General features: G+C 34.7%; 1 protein-coding gene across 1 annotated transcript in view; it reads right to left on the bottom strand.

Moving 5' to 3' along the window:
- The window catches only part of FAT4 (FAT atypical cadherin 4), a 174,968-nt gene that overhangs the window by 86,111 nt on the left and 68,812 nt on the right, over window positions 1–20,045 (bottom strand). Inside the window, exon 2 of the mRNA XM_032412791.1 lies at window positions 14,389–14,520. Coding sequence (XP_032268682.1) covers window positions 14,389–14,520 — 132 coding nt within the window. The remainder of the gene's footprint in view (window positions 1–14,388; window positions 14,521–20,045) is intronic.

The following is a 20,045-nucleotide window of genomic DNA, read 5'->3' as shown; positions in this document are numbered from 1 at the left end:
AGTTGGCAGAGGACACAGAAAGGTTGAGAAAAACAGAGCATTCTTCACGTGTTTAAGTGCCCAACGCTGTTTAAGCACATCACTTCATAGGCACTAATTGAGGTTAAAGGGAAGGCTTCAAGAAAGAGTAGATCTTAGCAAAGTGAAAAAAAAAAAAAAAGAAAAAGAAATTTAGAAGAACTTAAAGTAAAGGGGTGACTGGGTGGCTCAGTCATTAAGCATCGCCCTTCGGCTCGGGTCATGGTCCCAGGGTCCTGGGATCGAGCCCCGTATTGGGCTCCCTGCTGGGCGGGAAGCCTGCTTCTCCCTCTCCCACTCACCCTGCTTGTGTTCCCTCTCTCGCTGTGTCTCTCTCTGTCAAATAAATAAATTAAAAATCTTAAAAAAAAAAAAGAATTTAAAGTAAAGGACCCATCTGGATTTGATGATGGGGAATGCTAACCTCATAGTATTTTTAAAATACATTATATGTATTTTATTTTAAAATATATTATATATTAAATATATTATAAACATGACAGTCCAATGTTGAAATTACAAGCAGTTTGATTTAGATATTTCTCAATTATGTATATTATAATTAAAATATTGAGTTAAATATTATACACTGTACTGGTTGAGATCTGATGCTTTGGGGGTTGAATCTGCTCCGCCACTTGTTAATTGTGTGTCCTTGGGCCTTATACTTAGCCTCTATGAGCTGATGATTCTTTATCAGGGCAATCAGGACAATAACATTACCTGCTACATTGGGCTGTTGTGAAGACTGAATGAGTTCATACATGTAAAAAACCTAGAATGATCCTTCAGAAAGTATATGACAATGTTAGCTGTTATTTTTATTTCTGTTTTTATGTAATGGGTTAAGTGCATTTGAGGATAGATTCCTGTAAATGAATACTTTAAATAAAAATATAACTGAGTTGCTATATATCCCAGGAAAAGTATGTTTTCTGATTTCCTATTGTATGTAATTGTTGCATTTTGACACTGAGGTATAATTAGTGTTGGAATCATTGACTTCCAAAAATTCCTTTTTGATTTAAATATACTTACATAGAATAAGCATGCTCTTTACGATTATTAACCTCTAGAAATTTACTTATCAAAATATCCAGGCTAAGAACTCTCAAGAAAGATATTGGGAAGAACATAAATTTAGGATGTGTAGGACTATAAGGCTGGTATGCCAGGAGATTATGGCACCCACGGTTCCCATTCTTTCCTTCACAGATTAGATATGTTTCATCCTTCATGGTCAAACGTATAAGGGCATGATTTCTAACAGTCAAAGGCAAAAATACTCTTTCAAAATACATGTTTAGTGGCATTTGCTACATTTTTGTACTGCATTCTCCAAGCCAATCTTAAAATTTAGTAAAGTGAATGCCTCAAAGCACCTTTTAATTTAGTAATGGAATAGCTGAGCTTAACACAATACCACATGTATCTTGTATATTCAGGTGTACATGGGGGTAGCTAACATATTTATTGTAATGGTATGGTTTAACAAAAACATTCAATAAGAATTTTAGACTTCTAATCTGACTACATTCTGTACTGTTTATTCTGTTTCACTAAGTTCCATTAGTCTAGTAAAGCAGTCCAGGTATGAAAACAGCTACATTCAATTTTGACCTATTAAAAATGGCAAGTATTTGGAAATTAGGGGAAGGCAAAGAAACAAAAACATATTGAAAGCTATTACACAAATGGTTTGAAATTTAGAGATGTCCTGTCCACAAAATAACTGTCATAATTAATGCTCCTAAGTTATGATAATTCTTCTGAACAGAAGCAAAAGCATCAAATTATGTTGATAAAACAGTTTTTTATATTCAAAATCAGCTGATGCAGTGAATTAATAGTTCTGGTGAATGTCTGAAAATGTCTGGCCAAGAGTAATGATTTAATTAGGTCTTTTGAAAAGTCTATTTATTTAATATCCAAAATATGCAGTATCAGCAATACCACGAGAAACAAATATCGTATTTCAGCAGCAGTGTGGTGGAAATAATGCTGGTTAAAAATATTCTACTCTCCTGAGGAACCACAGAGACAAAAGCACATGGAAGGAATTCTAAAAGTAAATAGCTATAAATTGCAAATGCATTTTATAACCTTAAGTAGTATTTTCAAAAACAAGTATGGTACCATGAAACAAAGCTTGAGTATCCTGGCCCATTACAAGCATAATAATTCTGTTTATAAAAGGAAACAAGAGACTGACAAAGTCATGTGCTTCTGAAAGATGCGTATCTTGATCCAACATATGTTTCAAATGATATTTAAATTAAGTTCAACATGTACATGTGTCTTCCTAAAACCAATTCCTTTACCCAGGCATTATTCTCCAGTGCCTTACTAGAATTTCTCTAACATATGAATATTTTTATGTTTGATTTAGCAATTAAAGAAAAATGTATAAATAATAAAGAATGTATTGATGTATAGTTTGCTAATGACCTACATATTTATTAGTATTTTAAATAATTCTATTAATCTTTTAAAACCAGTCCACTGGATAGTCATGGGAAAATTTAATGCTGACTACAAAGTGAAAGAAAACCCTTTCATTCAATATTGAGTCTTATTCAAACTAGATGAAGAAAGAAAACAGCCATGACTTAGTAAGAGAGAAAACATTTCAAATGTGTGTGTGTGTGTGTGTACATATATATATACATATATATATATTTCAAATTCAAATAAGAGGGGCACCTGGGTGGCTCAGTCCGTTAAGCATCCGCCTCTTGATTTTGACTCAGGTCATGATCTCAGGGTCGTGAGATCAAGCCCTACATTGGTTCTGGGCTGGACATGGAGTCTGCTTGAGATTCTCTCCCCCTCCTTTTGCCCCTCCCCCAGTTCTCTCTCTTAAAAAAAAATCAACTAAGAGGTAAAAAGTTGAGGATAGAGTAGAAATAGGATGAAGGTTTATCTAAAAGCATTAATATTAATTCATTGCAAGCTACTCAAAAAAGGAAACAGCTAATGATTCTGAATGCCATAGAAAGCTGAGGTATCCATTCTATTGGGCATAAGGCCAAAGAAATGTTGATTGCTCACATCATGAATTGAAATAGTGATCATTTAAAAGCTACTAAAATTTTTAAGAGAAAATGTATTCAAGAAGGACAGCAACCTCATGAGCTTAATCTTTAAAAAATCATAGCTCAAAAGCAGTTTTACAAAAAAGTCCTCCTTTCTTTTAAAATTGTAGGTAAACCTACTTCCTCCCTCCCATCCTCTCCTGCCTTTCCCTCCCCCCACCAACAGATCTGATCACAAAGTACTTGGTGATTTTTATGCCTTCAGGCAGTCACACTTTGCACAAATTGTCGGCATCCCTACCTCCCCCTGAATTTCAAACAACCCTTCCTCCATTTCTCTGGTCTATTTCTTCTGCACGACATTACACTTTCCTGCCCTTTAACTCCACACCTTGTCTCACCCCAGATGCACTTCTTGCATATCCCAGATATAATCATCTTACATTTCAGTAGGTTTTTTTTTAAAGCATTTTTGTTTTTATTATTTATTCATTTGAGACAGAGAGATACAGAGTGAGAGAGAGAGTGAGAGAGAGAGCAGGAGCAGTGGGGAGAGGCAGAGGAAGGAGAAACAGACTCCCAGCTGAGCAAGGAGCCCGATGCGGGGCTTGATCCCAGGACCTGGAGATCATGACCTGAGCCGAAGGCAGACGCTTAACTATCTGAGCCACCCAGGCGCCCCTCAGTAGTTTTTTATACTAGGATGTCTAAGTGATAACAACTGCATGGTTACTCACACTTCTTTTAAAACTTAAAAAATGAAGCTCAATAGAAATAAAACAAAGTACACTAAAACAATGTTGATATAAATACCTAGACACATAAGTATCTTCCCAGCTTTCCTCAGATTTCATTGTAAATATAAATATATCTCAAAAGATAAACTTGAAGGCAATGCAATTATGTGCACACATACACACAAACACACACAAAAAAGTTAGATGGAGAAACTTAAATATGCAGGCAGCACTGTATTTGTAGAAACCCTTATTTGTCAAACTTGAAAAAAATAGAGAGGGATATAAAATTATAACAGTATCAACATCATAGCATCTCTTTCAAATAATCAGTTCTTAAAAGAATAGTATATTCCATTAGAATATATATTTATTATAATTAACATGATTATTGCTTCACTCTTTGAATAAACCACTTAAAAAGGAGGTTTCTTTGTCCTAGTCCTACAGAAAGTATAGCCAATGAGAGTCACTACAGTTACATGTCTTTAATGTGAATTGTCTTGTACCAATTGCATGGGTGCCTTTTTTTTTTTTTTTAACTGTTTTCCTTTTTTTTTCCTCTTCACATTTTTTTTGTTTTTTCTTTTTTGGTTTTTATTTAAATTCCAGTTAGTTAACATACAGTGTAGTGTTAGTATCAGGTGTACAATTTAGTGATTCAACACTTCTATGCAACACCCAGTGCTCATCACAAGTGCCCTCCTTAATCTCCATCACCTATTTCACCATCCCACTCACCCCCTCCCCTCTGGTAATTATCAGCTTGTTCTCTATAGTTAAGAGTTGTTTCTTGGTTTTTCTTTCTCTTTCTTTCCCCTATGATCATTTGTTTTGGTCCTTAAATTCCACATATGTGTGAAATCATATATTATTTGTCTTTCTCTGACTGACTTATTTTGCTTAGCATAATACTCTCTAGCTCTACCCATGTCATTACAAATGGCAAGACTTCATTTTTTTTATGGCTGAGTAATATATTATTATATATATAAACATATATATATATATATATATATATATATATTCCTATATATAATATACCACAACTTCTTTATCCATTCTTCAGTCAATGGAGATTTGGGCTCTTTCCATAGTTTGGCTATTGTTGATAATGCTGCTATAAATATTGGGATGCATGTGTCCCTTCAAATTAGTATTTTTGTATTCTTTTGGTAAATACCTAGCAGTGCAATTGCTGGATCATAGGTTTACTACTTTTCTAAATGAGAGTTAATCAAAGTTTGTGAATTGAGCTATCCAAATATATATTATCAATGATGAGCTTTAAGAAAATGAACTATTTCCTAAATAATAGCTGATGACATCTCTTATCAATAATAATATAAGTAGTCACATAACTTTTAATAGTAGCTAGAATTTGGAAAATTTTTTTCTCAATTGTTAAAAAAAGAGATAATATGTCCAAAATGGAGTCCCTTGTGCTAAGCCCCATGTCAACAAACCAAGACTTAATACTGAATTTAATTGCAGTTTGAACTCTAGGAATGTAACTTTTAACCAGTCAACATGGAATTATTTTGTCAGTACTAGTTAGGTAATCTACTCAATAGACCCTTTCTGTTCTCCTTAGGAAGGTAACCTTGTCTAAAAAATTACCTTTTGATAATAATTTCATTTTTCCACCCCCTTTTAGCCTTTAAAAACCTTTTCTTTTCTACAGATTGGCAGAGCTCCTTTCTATCGTTAAATGGGATGCTGCCTGATTCATGAGTTGTTGAATAAAGCCAATTTGTAAATTTACTCAGTTGAATTTGTGTTGTTTAACAGATCTGGTGGCAGTGGCAAGTCTAAAAAAGACTTTCAATAGCTTCAGGGACAAGAAACACAGGTTCAGGACCCTAGGAACTCCTTTGAGTTCACTGTCTTTCTAGCTATTTCTGAGGATGTTGGGTAAGTTACTCTTGGTTTTGAGCACTGCTCTCTTTGTGTTGAGCTCCCAACCTAATTGGCCTTCCATTCCAAGACTTAGTGAGTCAGCTTGAGCTAGGCAGATGCTTCTATCCAAAACCTTAGTCCCCAGCTCTTGATTTAGTCTGCAATCCCCCAGTAGACTGGAATCCCTTTCCCCACCTACAATCTGCAGTGTCCACTTACTGGAGTTTGCTGGTTTAGTCTTTTTCCCAGTTCCAGTCCACAGTCCCCATTTGCTGGAGTCTGTGGCTTTAATCTACACTGGGAAATGCTGGTGTTGCACACAGCCTTCTCTTGGCCAGTCTGCAATAACATCTTCTGGTTACTGCTGGCATGTTAAGAGGCACATGTTTGTCTTCTTTTATGTAGATAAAGGCTATTGCTAACAGGGGTCTCAGAGGCCAAAAAGCTGCAAAAATTGGTGGGCATTGGTCAAGCACTTAAAAGCTATTGTGATGCTTACCACCTAAATCAAAGACTCTTGTAATAGAATAAGTGCGTCATGGAATGAGTGAAATTGACACTAGGTCTCCTGCCAATCTCAAGCAAATTTCCATGCAATGAGGTACCCTGTGAAACACTGTACAATCACCAACCCAGAGGCACATCCTTTTTAGGTATTAGCTTGGTTCTGAGAGACCCAAAGGCTTATCTGAAAAAAGTAATTATAATAAAAATGAGATGCTTAAAATCTAAAGAATTTCTGCTACCTTCTTACACACCTGGTTATTTTATGTCTAAGGATTATGGTCCTGGAAGAGATAAATATTTATAAAAATAGCTAAATCTTCCTAAGCTTGTTTTGTGTCCTGAGAACTTGGTTTGGTATCTCTTAGGTTGGGAGCCCCAGATATGGCTGGGCAGATAAGTGAGTCACACCCAATTAGCAGCTAGATATGGCTGGACAGAAAATGTGGGTTAAACCCCAATTGTGCCTACGGTCCTACCAAACTGCTGCCAGCCCTCAAAGTAATTATAACCTAGAATTACAGTGGCCATTATAAGGAACATTCCAATTAGGTAAGATCATTTAAGAAGTGCATTTAAAGGCGAGGACTCCCAAATCAAAGAAACAGAATGGAATACCTATTTTAATTGGCATACAAAAACCTCTGAAAGTCTTCAGAATTCCAAAATAGCTTCATTAAAAGATTTGTTTCAAAAGGCTAATGAAAAATTGAAGGTATAAAAGGTACCTAAAAACAAACAAACAAAAAAAACATAAGGCTAATGTAAGTCTTACTGCTTCCCTCTATCCTCTATTTGAGTATACATTTTAGTAACCCTCTGTCTGAATTTCCTTTATATGGCCATAAGCAAAAAATCTGCCAAGTTAATGACCTTACAGACACCACACGTCTACTCTTGAAGGAGGGCCCATTGCTAATGGGGATCTCCCAAAGTTGATGGGACTTTCCCAAAGTTGATGGGACTCTGAGGGATTTTCTGGTAAACTGTTGCTATTGTCTTAAACAGCCAAGGGAAAACTAAAGTTAAAAATAATGAAAAACCTAGCCAAATTCTGGTAAATACCAGAGCTACAGATGGGATCCTGGAAAAACTAGTGGAAGCCAGCTAAGAGTGATAATTCTTGCCAGAGTCAGCTCTCCCAGATCTCTGTCTGTAGCACCCAGTAGAAGGAGGAAAACAAAATATCTTATGCATCCTCTTTGGGGACACCTCTTCAGTCCAAGGGGTTATACAATACCGTCAGAAATATTTACTATTTGTCCCAGCTAAAACTAAAAAGTAGCTCTGTGGTCAGAAATTGGCCAAATTCCAGAGCCTAAAAGAATTTTTTTTAGGCTTTCTCCCCTAAGCTAAAATAAAACTATGAATCCAGAGGGAAAGAAAAACCTTCTAAAGCCCTTGTAAAAGGATTTATGGGTGAATCAACCTATGATGTCATTTAAGTTGCAACCCAATTCTTTGAGGAATTGAGAGCAACTGTCCTTATCTTACAAATCTTTGCAAAACTAAAAATCCAGCTCTAGAGGCAGTTGAAAGTTCACTTACTCTTTTTTACCAATCCCAAAACATTCCTATTTATCTTTAAAAGCTTATAACTTGCATTCTTCACTGTGCCTTTGAGATGTAAGTGTTAATGTATGAACTTTGGAGAGGTAATTCTTATCAGAAAAAAAAAAAAAGGAAGTAATTTAGAATTTGAGCTAATGGGAAATATTAAGTATATAGAAGCTATAATGTCTCTCTTCTTTTTAAGATTTTATTATTTATTTATTTATTTATTTATTTATTTATTTATTTATTTATTTTAGAAAGAGAGCAAGGGCGAGCAGGTGGAGTAGAGAGGGGGGCAGGGAAGAGCAAGGAGGAAAGCATCTCAAGCTGACTCCCCACAGCACGGAGCCTGACACAGGGCTCAATCTCATGACCCTGAGATCATTACCTGAGCTGAAACTAAGAGTCAGTTGCTAAATCAACTGAGCCATCCAGGTGCCCCAATATCTCTCTTTCTGTATATTTATGTGTGTGTGTGTGTGTGTGTGTGTGTATATATATATATATATATATATATATATACACACACATATATATATAAATTAATTTTAATAATACCATCTGGTGGTAGCGAATTCTACCACCTCTGCCTCCAGATGGTATTACTAAAATTAATTTGTGAAAGAGCTATATTTAATTGGCTTAAATAAATATGAGCTTATATAAATTTAATATTCACAAAAATTCTCAAATATATAATGCAAACTAACCCAAATGCTTTTTGGGTTCATGTAATCTGGGAAAATGTTCAATATTAAAACTAATTCAATTAAAATTAATTTGTTATTTTAATTAAAATATACATGTCCTTAGAGTTTTCAACATTGAATATAATGCAGTCATACAATTTTTACTTTACCTAGATTAATCAAATAAGTTTATGTTATCTCTGTTATAAATTTGTCAGCAATAAAAATAACTTGTCATGATGAAATTTTCATAAGTAATCTAAATGTAATTGTTCAACAAGTAAAGTAGTATAAAAAGTTTTAGGTAAACTTTTTAGTTTTCCCAAATTTTTTGGTAACCTGAAACTTTAAAGTTTTGCTAGGTTAAGTTATGAGTCAAGTTATAGCCATTGAATATCCAGATCATTTACAAATAAAATAAAATACTGAAACATGTTATTGAACATAAGCTTATCCACTTTTAGCTTCCTTTTACAGAGAAACTAAAGATAGTTTCATTGGCAAACATGTTTTATGCCATGTTGAGAAATTTTCTTTGAGAAAGTACATGTTTCTAGAAATTATAAAAAAGTTTTTATAAGTCTGTCAATCCACAGAATGCTAATATAAAAGTTCATAATTGCTTACTTTGTAGTTTTCATTAGAAATCAAAGCCTTCTAAGAGTGAAAAATCCTAATATATGTAACTAAAACCACTAAAAATAATGAGGGAAAGGAATTTTATGTGTGATCAACTCTGGCTAAGATCAGAATAAATTTAATTAAGCAAATGAGTTCTAATATCAAAAGTAATCTGAAACAAATAATGCAATATATGTTAAGAAAGAAAAAAAGAAGAAGAAGAATGTAGCAGGAGGGGAAGAATGAAGGGGGGGAAATCGGAGGGGGAGAAGAACCATGAGAGACGATGGACTCTGAAAAACAAACTGAGGGTTCTAGAGGGGAGGGGGGTGGGAGGATGGGTTAGCCTGGTGATGGGTATTGAGGAGGGCACGTTCTGCATGGAGCACTGGGTGTTATGCACAAACAATGAATCATGGAACACTATATCTAAAACTAATGATGTAATATATGGGGATTAACATAACAATAAAAAAATTTAAAAAAAAAGTAAACTGGTGTAAAATCAGAATTTGGTTTTCTGTCTGTTAAAAGGACAAAGTCTTCTTGGTCCATTGGTCTGCTCTTCTTGGAGATTATAAAAGGATTTCCTTACCTTTCAAAGTAATATACCTAAAAAACAAGAATTCTGTGTTTCATCAAAATAATTTCCTGTGTTGTTTTTATCAAGTCTTTGATTACTTAAGCCTAGGACTCTCAATATTAAAAGAAATAAGTTTTACTCAGAACCATGAAGTCTTCTATATTTGCCTATGAAGTCTTTAATTGTCACTTTGGTTAAATAGATAACTGAATATTATTTCATAGTGACCTACGGTCTTAAAGCCTTTTGATATTTTTTGACAACCTTCCTAAAAATCAAATTCTAAATGAAGTTTTTTTGACCTTGATTTAACTTTGGGATTTTCAAGAGGGTCCCTGAAACATCTCAAAAGATTTGGTCTTGGGGCACCTGGGTGGCTCAGTCGTTAAGCGTCTGCCTTCAGCTCAGGTCGTGATCCCAGGGTCCTGGGATCGAGCCCTGCATCGGGCTCCCTGCTCCACGGGAAGCCTGCTTCTCCTTCTCCCACTCCTCCCTCCTTGTGTTCCCTCTCTCACTGTGTCTCTCTCTCTGTCAAGTAAATAAAATCTTTAAAAAAAAAAAAAGATTTGATCTCTCTCCTTATAAAAAGATATTAAGTCATTAAAAGTAATTAAGTTTATTTGATATGTTAAATTATGTGGGAAACATTGTCAAATAAGAAATAATACTAAAGCATTTTTATGTTGTATAGGTATAAGTTATAAGTGTTCCAGAAATAATGTAAAATTCTTAGAAATCTGATATGTCTTGGCATATGTTTTCAGTCATAATTCCAGTTATTATCTTAAAATGATATGTAATATTTTACACACATTTCCTTGTGAATTGTAGGGAACTCGCATCAGATTTTTAATCATGGCCATTTTTAAGTCTTTTGTCATTTATAGACAGTTTTTTCATTCTGATACTTTGGCAAAAGTGCTTCATCTTCAAGAAGACTCATGGAAAGTACTCCAAAATACAGGTTTCTGATAACTTTAAAATAAAAACAAAACAAAACTGAATGGGGTAAGAATTTTCAGAGCTAATGAAAAAGCTGGATTCAAGTAGAACAAGTATTAATTACATCAGACTAAAGGAACTAAGGAGGATGATTATAATTCTGCATGACTTTTGTTTAAAACATTGCTGGTTTTAATGTTTTGTTTTACCAGATATAAGAAACATTTTTTTTCTTTTTGTTTCTTTTTTTCTTTTTGCTATGGCTTATAGAAGATTGGTAAAGTATACCTTTGTGAACAAAGATAAAGCATTTTCTTTTTCTCCCTACCTGATCCCTCCAGAATTCAGAAACTATTTTTTCTGGCAATATAGTTGTTTCATGGCAGTATAGTTATTTGCACAAATTAAATGAGAATCTATTTTCCTTTAACAGGACACAATTGGAAATATTGGTTATATTACCAAGGCTTGACTGGAATGTCATATTTGAGAGAGATGTGTGTAGATTCACATATGATCAAACAGTTTTAAGGAACTGAGGTTGACTTTATGGAGCCAAAAAAAAAAAGCCCTTTGGAAAAACTGGCCTGGGACCTTGCTTCTAAGGATACAGCAAAGTTCTTAAAAACCTTTTATGGTCAGTCACTACTTTTGTTGCACTTATGTAAATAATCATAAATAATGCACTTTTGTAAATAATGCAAACAAATTCGTTTTACTACAATTATCTTTTTAAAATGGTACTAACTGTAGAAAGAAAAATTATGTTTGCACCTTTCTAGATATTAGATTCTAAACTTGTTGTCTTTGAGGTTTTGTTAGATACCTATAAATTGGACTAGATCCTGAATTCTAGCTTTCTCAAATATCTGGCATCTCACCAAAGTACCATTTCCAACTTTCTCTCACCCTTCTGATTTGGAATTGCTAAGAACAAAGACTTCCCTTCAATCTCCTTGGAAAGGACTGTACCAGGTCCTGCTCACTACTCAGATGGCAGCCAAACTCCAGGGACTTGTGGGTAAACATCTCACATTTAAAGGAAACTCCACTTGACATCTGGTCTTGTACAAATGCTGGAAACCTCCAAGTCAAATTGACTAGAAAGAGAAGTAGCTGACATCAAGGTAGATAGCTTCTTCCCAAGATGCCAGATCAAGACTTCACACTCTAACTAAACATAAAACCCTCTCTTATCTTTCTTTCCTTTACTCTGGCATTGGCCTGGAAAGATAATGCCATCACCGGCATCTCCCACACCATTGCTAAGGGAGGGAGGCTTTGCCTCTCAGACCACTGGATTTGTCATTAAAACTCCTATCTGTCCATTAACAGGGCCACCTTATCAAGAATGGTTTATACCCCTACAGGGTTTGTTTTTTGTTTTTTGTTTTTTGTTTTTTCCTGTGGTGGTTATCATTCTCCTTGGACCCATGAATGCCTAAATAGCTGGTGCATAGCCAGGCAATGCCTCTTAGGTTATCTAACTGTGTCCCTAACTTTCCACAAACAAAGACACCTCACTGGTCGACTCCCCTAGATTTACATTGTTGAGTTAGAAAGGAATTACCAGAAGGAATTAATGATTTAGGATTCACTTCCTTTGGCAGGGCCTTACTTCTCTGGTTGGGAGTAAATGTAAATGAGGCTATGATTAGAAGCCTCTCCTTAACTCTTGAAAGTACTGCACAATCTGCAAAAACAATAGCCACCCAACAAAAATCCTTAGACTCACTAGACAAAGTTGGTCCCTTGAATATTTTTTAGCTGAGTGATGAGGTATCTGTGCTGTGGCCAACATCATCCGCTGCACCTGGATTAACACTTTTGTGGAAAATTGAAACTCAGTTTAATGAGATCACTGAGCAAGCCACTTAGCTTAAAAAGGTGACTCCTTCAGCAGGATCTTTCTTTGATTTACCTAATTTTGATTGATTTGGTTTGGGGGACCAGGCTAAGAAGTACATTCCAAACGTTGGGAATTATCCTGCTTATAATGATCATAGTAATCTCCCTGGAACATTATATTCTCTGAAAGGTTTTAAATGCATGTTTGCTGCTGCTAGTCACCAAGCAAATGATCTCTCTAAGACTGGAACATCAGAAAAGAAATGAAGAGAATGACCAGTTTAAAAACTGTAAACCTGAAGTTGTGGGCTATGAATATCACAGAGATTAAGCAAAAAAAAAAAAAAAAAAAAAAAAAAAATGTCATGACCTATGAATGCCACACAGAAGATTGGCAAAAGCTGTAGGAATGACTGAGTGGTAGCTGTGAGTGGTGCTAATGCCTTAAATATGTATCATATTTCGCAGTTAAACTGAGAGTCCAATCAAAAGGGAGGAATTGGTAAAAAGGAGACAGAAATCCCCAAATGGAGTCACTTATGCTAAATCTCATGTCAACTAACCAAGATGTAATTCTTATTTAATTGCAATTTCAACCCCCCCACCCCTCCAGAAATGTAACCTTTAACCAGTCAACATGGAATTACCTGGTCAGCACTAGTGAGATAATCCGCCCAATAAACTCCTCTGTTCCCCTTAGGAAGGTGACCTTGCCTGAAAGAATGCATTCTTTGCTAATAAATTCCTTTTCCCATCCCCTTTTAGTCTTTAAAAAAATTTTCATTTCTAGAACTTGGCGGAGCTCCTTTCTTATTGCTAGATGAGATGCTGCCTGATTCATGAATCATCAAATAAAGCCAATTTAATTTTTAGTTTTACTTAGTTGAGTTTTTGTTGTTTTACACTTTATAAAATTGAGTCGAAGATACTAAACTTAAAACACCAAAATTTTTAATAGAAAACTATAAGTATCTAAATATCTATGCTTTATTTTGTTTACTTTTCCTTAGATTTTGTCAAAATTTAATTAAGTCCTTACATTTATGTGTTAGCTATTAGCTGTTAAAATTCACCTGTTTTTTTTTATTTATTTACCTTTTAAAGTTAAAGGAATAAATTCATGAAGATCTTACTCAAAGACCAAAAGTTTTCAGATACTTCTGAAATTTAATTGAGGGCAAAAAAATTAAATCCTCTGATGTGTGTTGGGCTTAGCTTAAGGTGAAAGGAGATAATGGTGTCAGGGAAAGTTATCCCTCTTTCCATAATTCCTTAACATTAATTGATTCCTTTACCTAGCAAGTAGGAGAAAAGAGGCAATGGGCTTTTTTCATAGGAAAAATATAAATTACAAATTATATAAGTTGTTAGTCATTTAGAGCACTGTGATTAAATAGCTAAATTTGAAATATAAATAGAGAAACTAAATTGTGCCCCTAAATTTTACATTCACCACTAGACAAGAAATTTCTGTTTTTTTAAGATGTATTTATTTATTTGAGGCGGGGGTGGGGGTGAGGAGAAGCAGAGGACAAGGGAGAGAGAATCTCAAGCAGACTCTGCACTGAGCATGGACCCCGATGTGGGGCTTGATCTCACAACCCTAAGATCATGACCTGGGCCAAAACCGAGTCAGAAGCCAATGATAAAGGCATAAAAAATATGGTTATATCTGTAGATATTTTTTAATTATTTGAGAAATTAAAATAATTTGACTAAGAAATCTAAAATGCAACCAGCAATTAACTGAACAGTGAATTGCTGATCAAAGGAAAATTACCTCTTGATAGTCTCTATCCTAGCTTTCTTATATCACATTTCAACAATTAACATTCTTTGGAAAAGAGCATTCAATGCTTAACCTTAATTACTGGGTCCTAAAAGTGGTCAACATACAGTAGAAATTTGATAGATCACTGGAATATTAGGTTTCAAAACAAATTCAGGCTCTGAGTTACCTCATCAGCATCCATCGCTGTCAGTTGCATAATCTTAGAGCCATCTCCAATGTTCTCCTCCACGGTAAGATCCAGCATGTCTGTTGGAAATACTGGTGGATTGTCATTGATATCCTGAAGTGTTATTTCAACCTAAGAGGAGAGAAAGAAACAACACATGAATGCCCCACATGCCTGCAAGGTACCAGTGAAAATGTATACCAGGAGCCCACTGGCTAACTAGGCCTTCAAAAAAGAATCAGAACCTTTATATAACATCCAAATAACAGGAAATATCCTAAAGAAAGTTGTGAAATCTTTATAAAAAATATAAAAATTCAAGTAAAAATCATTTGATTTGTTGATAATAACTGACTTTACAGGGTTGCCTTGGAGTTTATACAAGAAAAGGAGCACAGATCAACTGTTGACTTAATCCCCAGATTTGTGCACCACTGCAGAACTGCCCAGACTTAGGACCCTGTGCCATTCAACCATGAAATGTCAGCCGACACACAAATGAGGTGGTGTAGAATTTCTTCCTGAAATGTTTACATATTAGCAATGTCTGGGAGAAATAAAGAAGTTCACATTTCGTTTTAAGAAACGCTCAGCATTTTCCCCTTTAACATCAACTCCCAACCCATGGGGGAAAATACACGCATCTTTTTTTCTTTCTATTTCCCCTCCTATCAGCACTTCTTATTGTGACTAGAGCAAAACAATCATTCCTTTCAAATGTACTGTTTATGTAGATTGCAAATATTAACAGCTTTGTTTGAAAGATTAGTCAGAGTTGTTTGTTTCTCTGCCTAAGAAAAACTGTTTAGAAGGAAGGGTTTGTGAAGTCTAAATAAGAACTTCAAACCCTGTGTTTTCTCTTTGGAGCTAGGTGCTAAAAGTTGTATATCTGATAAGAAAAGGGAAGACAGCTGCTAATAAAACTACAAGTTTCCCCAGTTGGGTCACAAAATTAAGTCATGGAGAAAAGTCCATCCAGCCATTTAGCTAGGATATAACCAAGACATTTTTCTCATGAGATGAAATGTCATATTTTATAGTTAAACTATAAAAACTCCATCAGATCTAAGAGCAGTGCAGACGAATATGAGGAAAGAGAAGAGAAGAGAGCAAAAGAATTCTGATTTCTTCTTTTCCAGAAGGAGGTGGAGATGGGGTAGAGGGGGAAGCAAGAGGTAGGACTGTCATTATTCTCTGACAGGGAATGAATGAGAACGATAGCAGAGCTAGACTAATAAATAGATGAGCAAATGATAATAAGAAAAACTCAGAAACCAATATATAAAATTAAGTACTAAAGAATTATGATACCTCTAATTCCACCTTTTAATAGGAGAGGTTTAATCACAGCAAATGGCTCAAATTAGTCCAGACAGGCAGTGTCAGTTGGTAACGTGCCACCTCTAGTTTGGGCTCACATCATTCTCTAAGCCACTTCCTTTAAGAAAAGGTCCACAGTATCTCCAACGCCGCCAATGTCCAACTGCCTTGTCTGCTTGTAAATAACGTGGGTTATTTCAAATTAGAAAAACTGAAATTCAGGTTCTGGCTCCCCGACTTATTAGCTGAGTAAACTTGAGCACTTCATTTATCTTGGCCTTAGTCTCCTCATCTTAAAATCGAGATAATACTATGTGTCTTAGAGCATTTTCTGAAGACTAGACTTTGATGATGCCAGCAAAATGCTTAGCCCAGAGGGAAGTGTTTGATAAAAAGTTAATCTTGGTTTTGAATTTGTGAGCACAGACCTAGGAGTTCCTTAGAGCTAGAGAGAGACTTTGAGAAAATGATTTAATAAATCAGAATTCCAGGTCCTACAACCCAAAGTCAAAATTATAATTTATTGTTCATCTCTGGAACATATTGAATATATATGAAGTTTTCATGTAGGAAGAGTTTTAACATACATAAATACACATGTATGTATTTCAAAAGCCTGAAAAATATGGATTTAAGAATCAATGAACAGATGGTCATCCAAAAATATAATCATTAATGTTCTTTAGAAATTAATAATTATCTTCATATTATATATGTCTGAATTTTCATATATGTGTGCACAGTCCTTAAAATACAGTAGAAAAATAAATGAAGAATAAGAGATAACTGATAGAAATACCTCATAACTCAACTCTGACATTTTAGCTTAATAGATTTTTTTTTTCAATTCTAAATTATCTTTCATCTCTAATTTTATGACTTAGTCCAACTGGAAACTAACATGCCAACCTTGTGTGTGTGTGAGAGAGAGAGAGAGAGAGAAAGAGAGAAAGATATTTTCTAAGTGTATTTGTGAATGTGAATATAGGAGTGTGTGTATTTGTCTAAGTGTATATGAGTGTGTATGCATGTGTGTGTTTAAGGAAGAACACTAAATTGAGAATAAGGATAATCCATATTGGCACCAATTAAATATGACATCAAAGATGCATCAGGGAAGAGTACCATGCACTAGAAACATCCTGGGTATTCCAGAAAGCTACCTCATTATAAATGGTGAGTTCATGAATTGAACAAATCCCTTCTATATTTTAATAGTTAATAGCAAAATAACTAATATACATGCTAGACATAGTTTTAGGTTATATGTGTGTGTGTACATACATATATATACATACACACACACATTTTAAAAAGTCCTCGAAAGAGCCCTATGAGGAAAAACTATTATTTTCCCATTAGAGAAACTAGTTATCAAAGGTAAAGAGGTTAAGTAATTGGTCAATGACACAGAGCTAGAAAATAAGTTTTCTCTACTGCCATGCAAACCTGTCTCTCTCATGTGTAGGTGTGTATGTTCAATAAACACAATGAATCATATTTGAAAAGTATGTCACAACTATATGTACATATTATTTCTGTCTGGAAACTGAATCACTCACATATGAACTAACTAGCCATATAATCTTGGGTCAGTCAATAAATCTTTCTCTGTCAGAACTTAAGAAAAAAAAAAAAATTGGGACGCCTGGGTGGCTCGGTCAGTTAAGTGTCTGCCTTCTGCTCAGGTCATGATCCCTCGGTCCCGGGATCGAGTATCACATGGGGCTCCTTGCTCCGCGGGGAGCCTCCTTCTCCTTCTGCCTGCCGCTCCCCCCTGTTTGTGCTGTCTCTCTCTCTCTGATAAATAAATAAATAAATAAATAAATAAATAAATAAATAAATAAGTAAAATCTTAAAAAAAAAGAATTTAAGAAAAAATAAAGACTGTTCTATTGACCCTAGATACAGCTCTAGAAGTCTTTGATCATGTATGCTCTATGATATTTTGGCAACTTCATCATTTCAGGTATAGAAAGAGCTTTCCTATTTTATTTTATTTTATTTTATTTTATTTTATTTTATTTTATTTATTTTATTTTAAGATTTTATTTATTTGAGAGAGAGAGTGAGAGAGAGCATGAGCTGGGGGAGAGGCAAATGGAGAGGGAGTGGCAGACTCCCCACTGAGCAGGGAGCCTGATGCGGGGCTCGATTCCAGGACCCTGGGATCGTGACCTGAGCTGAAGGCAGATGCTTAACCAACTGAGACACCCAGGTGCCCCTGAGCTTTCCTATTTTATTAGAAAGAATAAATTTAGTTTAATATTAATGAGTCCAAAACTAAACATTTATGAATGTATCTATAGTCAACGAATTATAAAAACAGATCTAGAACATTTCATCATTGCATCTGATATGTGCAAAGGTTATTTTTTTGGATACCACATGCCATTCATTTAATAAGTCAGGCTATCCTTTTTCCTAAAATCAGTGTCAACTTACCAATTAAAAAGTTAAGAACTTCCTATTCCTTTCTTGGGGGGCAGAAATCTGGATATTTCTCTTAATTGCCCAGTATATCTTTTCTATTCCACAATTCCTCAGATACCCCTAAAAAGTTTTTAACATGGTTTTTCTCAGTTCTCCCAATAGCTTGGGGTAATGAATTATATAGAAAAGGAGATATGAACTCCTTAGCACAGGTAGGTGTCATCCTGCAATCCCTTCACTTCTCCTGATCCCCTGTGCCATGTTTCTACCTACCAAGAATTTCAGGACTACAGATCCTGTTTATGATGAGGTTGTCACTGATTTCAGTATTTATTCATTCAATATTTTAGAATCTATCACACAACAGGCATATGTTAGTCACTAAAAATACAGAAGAAAATAAGACAGTTCACACCCCTTGCAGGAAAGAAGTGGAGTTTGATAATAGAAATATTGACATCTCAATCCCAAAAAGTTTATCTCCCACACCATGGATAGTTCTCTGGATTGCCTTATCTCTTGCCCTTGCCAGCTACCACCCTCCTGATGACTCCAGACCCTAACCTGTGCTTGGCTCACTCTTGGATCTGCCACTACCCTAAAAGCCTTATTCCATTACGATGTCTTCTTTGGACTAAGATTTGATATGAATTGTTTGGAAATGTTATCATATAAAACCCAGGAATCAAACATTAAAAGTTTAGAAAAGATATCTGGAAACAAGAATTAAGACTTTATAATTTTTAAAGACTTCTTTCTATACAAACGAGATCACTTTCATAATACAGACAATGGCTATTAGTAGTTTATTTTAAAATTCCAAGATTTTAAAATAGTCTATGATATTGTTCCTAAGCTAAAAAACGTATATGTAGAAAAATACACTCCATTCTCTAAAAATACAAACCAAAAACTACTGAACAGCTAATCTTTTAGTGCTAACATTGTTACTTCAGGGTTTTACATTATCTTTACAGTTGTTTAGACCTGAAATAAAATAATTGTTTTTAAATATTCATTTTGCAAAATTAAAATAAAATAAAATAATCATTTTGCAAATTAAAATAAATAAAATCACATTTTGAACTCAGAAACTTCCTTCACAAGTGGCTGTATTTAAAATCAAAATAAAACAGAAACTGCCAACAGCTTCCATAATTTAAGTCCAGGGGGCATTTTCAAGGTATCTATTCTGAAAGTTTGTGAGAATTTACCCTTAAAGATTAAAGAAACATTACACCATGAAGATAAGGCACTTGCATATTTTATGCCTGCCTATCAAATGTTGACCTTTGTGCTCAGATAGTTGGCCTTCAGAAACATATGTGGTTTCACCTGCTACAATTACAAGGGCAGTTGGTAACTTTGTGGTTGACTTATTCATAACAAAACATCAGCTGCAGCTAATGGTTGAGCCATAGGTATTGTCCACTGCCACCACCTCTGTCACCATTTAAAGACTTTTAGAATAATGACTTTCTTTGCTGAGACACCTGATCCTAGTCAGTGAAACCCTGGTAAATGAATGATTATATTTAGAAACAAAAACATGACTGAGATTAAGGGGGCTAATGACCAATTAATTTAAAAACAGGCTGTCTTTTGGTAGTTTGATAAAGGTAAAAGTTAAAAAAAAAATACGGTTTTAAGTATTGTCACCAAACTTTTTTATGCTGAAGGAAGAGTCCTTGATATTCAGCCTGCTGAGTAATTAAATAGATATTTAAAAACAAAAAATTTTACTATTTACAAACCGGGTAAATAGTTGTTATGAAATGAGTACAAAGCTTTCATCTTAATTTTTTTCTGTAATATGCAGTCTTACTTTATTTTGCAGTGCTTAAGAAGGATATTATATCTTGGGGATTTATTTTTAATTTTTAAGTGAATAAATCAGCATACAA

The sequence above is a fragment of the Phoca vitulina genome, unplaced genomic scaffold (assembly GCF_004348235.1).
Source record: "Phoca vitulina isolate PV1807 unplaced genomic scaffold, GSC_HSeal_1.0 scaffold14, whole genome shotgun sequence".
NCBI lineage: Eukaryota > Metazoa > Chordata > Mammalia > Carnivora > Phocidae > Phoca > Phoca vitulina.
This window is presented reverse-complemented; position numbering and strand designations above follow the sequence as displayed.